General features: G+C 50.4%; 1 protein-coding gene across 1 annotated transcript; it reads left to right on the top strand.

Annotated features, from left to right (window-relative positions):
• Positions 1 to 1,604: 1,604 nt before the first annotated feature.
• On the top strand, positions 1,605 to 5,236 carry C14H1orf216 (chromosome 14 C1orf216 homolog). The gene is made up of 2 exons (XM_019726504.3): positions 1,605 to 1,784; positions 4,408 to 5,236. The coding sequence occupies exon 2, from the start codon at positions 4,413 to 4,415 to the stop codon at positions 5,097 to 5,099; it is 687 nt and encodes a 228-aa protein (XP_019582063.2). The 5' UTR covers positions 1,605 to 1,784; positions 4,408 to 4,412; the 3' UTR covers positions 5,100 to 5,236.
• The last annotated feature ends 458 nt before the right edge of the window (positions 5,237 to 5,694 follow it).

Here is a 5,694-nt window from a genome sequence, read left to right as displayed (position 1 = left end):
TGGCTGTATGGCATGGGAAGATTTGCATAACTCCAGACCACTGAAGCTCAGAGCCTTTAGGATTGAGGGTTTGGATCACCTCATAAGGAAGCAAACTCCGGCTGAAGGCAAGGGAAACTTGCAGTGGTTAAAGGAAAAGGGAAGACTAGTTAGGTCTTGGAACCTGATGTAGAAATAGGGCCGAGGTCTCCACCTGTATATTCTTAGCTGGGGGAGTGTCCAAAGTTTGAGATACTTTTGCTTTCTCCCTTTTATTTCCTTTTCCCTCTTAAAATAGGAGTTGTCATAATCATGAAATAGTTTTTTTCTTCTTCCACTCTCCTTATTTTTATACATAGGATTTGTTGGTGTGATTTAGTGTGCCGTTTAGTCTCTAAGTTGCAGAATGGTGAGTTGGAATCAAGTTGAAACTGGAAGAGGATGCCCCATCATGGAGATCACAGAGTTGAATTCTTCCTCATTAAAACAAACAAACAAAAACAAAACAAAAAAAGCAGCAAAAGAGAGGGATGAGGGAAAGACAAGGCATTTTAAATGTATTATGGTTCAAAGATGACTCCATGTTAGTTTAGTTTAATTTTGAAATGGGGTGCTGGGTACATGAGGAAGGTGTAGCCAATTGTGTAGTTTGCTCAGTAAAATGGGGATGTGGAAGGGACCTTCTGGAAGCTCACCGTGTCTTGAAAGCTAAATTTGTCCCAGTCTTCTTTCTGAGGTTGCCTTAGTTAAGAACTTAATTTAAGAAGTCTTAAGTTCCCGAACACCAGCCATTGCTTTTTGGTGTTTATCATTAAAGTCAGCAATTACTCTGTTTTCTTTAATTGCAAACTGGGCCCCCAAACCCTCAATTCCCCCAAAGAGGAAGAAAGTGAGGGGATCAGGCTTCAGTAAATGGAAACTGAGAAAAGCTCACTGCACTGGCACCAGAGAGGCATTCGTCGCCCTGTGGGAAGCCACCCGGGCCTGGGTGCAGGACAGTAGCCCCATGCCTGACCCAGAGTAGATTTTCTTTCCTCTCTTAAAAATGTAGCTTTCGTAAGTGGCTTTAATAACTAAGCATAAAATGAATACAGAATTTCCAATTGTGATAGAGACTATAAAGAAAAGGAACAAAATGCCCAGGGATAATATAATTAAGGGATCAGAGAAGGTTGATCTGAGAAGAGATCTGAAATATGAGAGGGGGGAGAGAATGTTAGGCAGAGGGAACAGTGTTTGCAAAAGCCGCATGGCAGGCAGAAAGAAGCGTCAAGCCCGGTTGCAGAGATGGAGCGCAAAGGCTGGAGCCGGAGAAGCAGACAGGGCAGGACGATCAGAATTCTGAGGCTGCTGCCTTAAGGATCTACCTTGCAACGGGTTTTTGGCAGGAGGGTGGTGACATGATCCGATTTTCATTTTGAAAATGTCAGTGTCTCCGCAGTGAGGCAAGCCGATCGGAGAGGCCCAGTGAAGGCAGTTAGGAAATAAAACTGTACCTGCAAGGCCTCGGTCAAGGCTGCGGAAGGCGAAGGAGGGGAGGCGGATCCCGCGCTCCGGCCTCCGAGCGCGGCTCCGCGGGAAACCGAACCGGCCCACGTGGGCCAGGCGGCCCCGCCCAGAGCGCTGACGCCGCCCGGCTCCGCAGTCCGCAACTAGGGCTGGGTGCACCGCTCCGGAACCCCGCACCCCACGCCCGAGTCCCGCGTGACGCCCAGGCCGAGGGACTCCTCAGCCCCGAGGGACGAGTTCCCGTCGTGGGTCCCGCGGAACCAGAGCCAGCCACGCTGGGCAGACGCCTCCAGGCGGTGAGTCCAGACACTGAGGTTCGGGGGCGAGGAAGGAAACCGCAGCCTCGGCCCAGCTGCCCCCGAACGGAGAGATTAGGGAAGGATGGTCTCTATCCTTTGTCTCCGGGCGTAGTCTTCCTCTTCCACTAGGCTAGGCAGGAAGGGAGGCCGCTTCCCCCTGTCTTTACAGAATCACCCTTCCCCCTACCCACCCACCTCTCGACCCCGGCAGACTGCGGATTAGCTTGGAGAGAAGCCTGACCCCGGGTGTCTGGGTTTCCATTTTACCCTCTCTGAGAACCCCGCTATTCGTAGCACCACCCTCACTGCTTCCCAGCCTCCTTCGTGGCCCCGCCCAAGTTTAGGAAAAAGAAAACGTTTGGGCGGGGAAGAGCTACTGGCACCTTGTTTAGCAGGGAGGGAGTTGGTAGGTTACGAAGGGACGGTCCCTACATCATTCCCCCAGGACTTCTACCCACTACTGGATGTGGGGAGGGTCCCTGCCACTTCCACTATCCGCTCACTCTTACTGATCCCACATTTTTCTAATCCTAGTAGTAGATGGTCAGCGGAAACCTCTTGTCAATTCAAATACTAGTTTTGGTAAAGCTGGTTGTTGGAGGAAAGAAGAGCGTAGTATGCCCTCCCTCCAGGGCCTCAGGATGGAGTAAGCTGGAGGGACACAAGATGGTAGGCATGGAGGAAAGGGGACAAGGTCCAAGAGAGGCTTGTCTGTGCGTGTGTGGGTGTGTGGGTGGGGGTTCTCCTTGGGCAGAGGTGGGAACTGAACCTAGCTCTTCTAGCCCTGGGCAATGGGCAGTAGCGTCCTGCTCCTACTGTTGGCCCCCATCCATGAGTATAGATATCCCGCTCTCACCCCCATTTACTCACCCAGCAAGTGTGGACTGACACTTGCTTGATGCCAAGCTCCATGCTGTCTCCTAGAAATACGATGGAAAATAGAGGAGTTCCACGTCTAGTCAGGCAGCCAGATTTATGAACTGCTTTTACAAGAGAGTTAAACAAAAATTGAATAGACATTTACTGACCATCAACTATGTGCCAGGGACAAAAAAAAAAACAAAACATGAATAAGACAGTGTGTACCCAGGGCTGTGGGGACCCAAAGGGAGGTAGTGTTTATGTATATTGGGGCAGTGGGGAGAATTTCAGGATGGCTTCAGAAACGGGATATGAGAGCTGAGTTTTGAAGTACAAAAAGGAATTTGCTGGGTGGAGAAGGGAGGATCTTAGAGAGCAGGGGAGAGGAAAGGTATGGCAGACTAAGGGAACTGTGTGAGGAGAATGACGGTGCATTCTGAGACCTCTGAGCAGTTTGGTGTGGTGGGAGGGGCAGAGCATCTAGAGGCAAGTCTGGAAGGGTGAGCAGCACAGCTGGACAGGCCATGGAGAGATTTAGCAGAAGTTTAGGGAAGGCAGTGGGAGCTGTGCCCAATCAAATTTTCATTTTTTTTAAATAAAGCTTTTTTTCTTTCTTTCTTTTTTTTTTTTTTTTTTTTTTTTTTTTTTTTTTTTTTTTTAAGATTTTATTGGGGAAGGGAAACAGGACTTTATTGGGGAACAGTGTGTACTTCCAGGTCTTTTTCTAAGTCAAGTGGTTGTCCTTTCGATCTTACTTGTGGAGGGCGCAGCTCAGCTCCAGGTCCAGTTGCCATTGTTAGCTGCAGGGGGCACAGCCCACCATCCCTTGCAGGTTGTTATTAGCTGCAGGGGGCATAGCCCACCATCCCTTACGGGAGTCGAACCCGCAACCTTGTGGTTGAGAGGACGCACGCTCCAACCGACTGAACCATCCTGGAGCTCAGCGGCAGGGGGCGGAGACCACCATCCCTTGTGGGAGTTGAGGAATCAAACCGGCAACCTTGTGGTTGAGAGCCCACTGGCCCATGTGGGAATTGAACCGGCAGCCTTCGGCGTTAGGAGCATGGAGCTCCAACTGCCTCAGCCACCGGGCCGGCCCCTCAAATTTTCATTTTTAACTGCAGGCAGAAAGATCAGTGAAAAGGCTGTGGCATTCAGTAATCCAGGTAAGAAATGGCCTGAACCAAGTGAAAGTGAGGGGAGATATATGTGCATAAACACAGAGGTTTTTAAGAGGAAGAATTGTCAGTGTTTGGTGGCCGATGAGATGACAGAAGAAAGCAGAGTCCAGGATGCGTTCAAGTTTCTGGTTGGAGTGACTGAATGGAGAGTGAGGTCATTTTGCTAAGGACACTGAAGATGGTGAGCTGGTTTGGACGTGTAGAATTTGAGGGGCCTGTGGTTGGTTGCAGAGTTGGGTATCTGTTGGATCTGGGCTGGAGACAGATCTGAGAGTCAACAGCACATGATGGTTGTTGAAGCTACAGCAGAGGATGAGGTCACCTGGGGGAGAAGTGCATAGAATGAGAAGACAACATGCTTCAGAGGGCTGAGGGAAAACTCTCTGCAGGAGACCGAGAAGTTACAGTCAGAGAGGGAGGAGGAAAACCACGAAGGGAGATGTTAGCAGAGACCAGAGAAAGGGACTGAAGGAGCAGCCAGGCTCCCGCTTGCTGCCTTGTCCCTGCAGCTAGGTTGCCTGGACTCAGGTATCCCACCCTCTCCTGCTCTGACTCATTCTTCTGCTTCCCCTCTACAGACCAGATGTTCGCCATCCAGCCAGGGGTGGCTGAGGGGGGCCAGTTTCTGGGGGGCCCACCTTCTGGAGTATGTCAGCCTGAGTTCCAACCAGATAGCAACTCCAACTTCATGGCAAGTGCCAAGGATGCCAATGAGAATTGGAGTGGGATGCCAGGCCACGTGGAGCCCATTCTGATGAAGAACTCCGAGTTGCCCTCTGATAACCAGTCCTTCCAGGCCCCTGGACTTCCTGAGGGGGAGGTCCGAAGCCCACCAGAAGGGGCAGAGATCCCCAGAGCTGAGCCTGAGAAGATGGGTGGTGCTGGCACAGTCAGCTCCCCTCTGGAGGACAATGGCTATGCCAGCAGCTCCCTGAGCATTGACAGCCCTAGCAGCAGCCCTGAGCCTGCCTGTGGGACCCCTCCAGGCCCTGGCCCTTCAGATCCCTTTTTGCCCTCGGTGGCCCAGGCTATGCAGAAGCTGCAGGCTCAAGAACGATACAAAGAGCAGGAGAAGGAGAAGCACCACATGCACTTGGTGATGTACCGTCGCCTGGCTCTGCTCCAGTGGATCCGAGGTCTGCAGCACCAGTTGATTGACCAGCAGGCCCGCCTGCAGGAGAGCTTCGACACCATCCTAGACAACCGGAAGGAGCTTATCCGCTGTCTCCAACAGAGGGCAGCACCATCCAGACCCCAGGACCAGGGCTAAGAGCATGCCTCCATGGGGTGCAAGGGGTATCTGTAAATATTTGCAGGCATGAATGCGGTTGTGCACAAGTACGTGCTTATTAGCTGGTATGAGTGCAGCTAAGGATAAGTGAGTAGTATGTGCTAACATGTAGTGGATATGTGCAGGCACATATGAATCAGCACCTGTGTACCAGCTTGCATGTGTGGTGTGTACACACGAGCTAACTTACGTGCAGGCCTATGTATGAGTGTGTCCATCTGTGTATGTGTAGCATGTATGTAAGAGGGAGTAAACTTGTATATGCATATGTGGACGGGCACCCAGAAGTGTGTGTATACGAGTATATGCATGAGTGAGGATGTACAATTGACCCTTGAATAACACAGGTTTGAACTGCATAGGTCTGCTTATGAGTATATGTGGATTTTTTCAATACATATGTATAGCACTGTAAGTGTATTTTCTCTTATGATTTTCTTAATAACATTTCCTCTTCTCTAGCTTACTTAATAGTACTGTGTTTCCCCGAAAATACTAAGACCTAGCCAGACAATCAGCTCTAATGCATCTTTTGGAGCAAAAATCAATATGAGACCTGGTCTTGTTTTACTAT

Source organism: Rhinolophus sinicus, chromosome 14 (genome assembly GCF_057876585.1).
Source record: "Rhinolophus sinicus isolate RSI-liver-muscle chromosome 14, RSI-T2T, whole genome shotgun sequence".
Lineage (NCBI taxonomy): Eukaryota > Metazoa > Chordata > Mammalia > Chiroptera > Rhinolophidae > Rhinolophus > Rhinolophus sinicus.
This window is presented reverse-complemented; position numbering and strand designations above follow the sequence as displayed.

Excerpts from the sequence above, each read along its gene's own strand:
- C14H1orf216 (XM_019726504.3), top strand. The coding sequence starts at position 4,413 with ATGTTCGCCATCCAGCCAGGGGTGGCTGAGGGGGGCCAGTTTCTGGGG.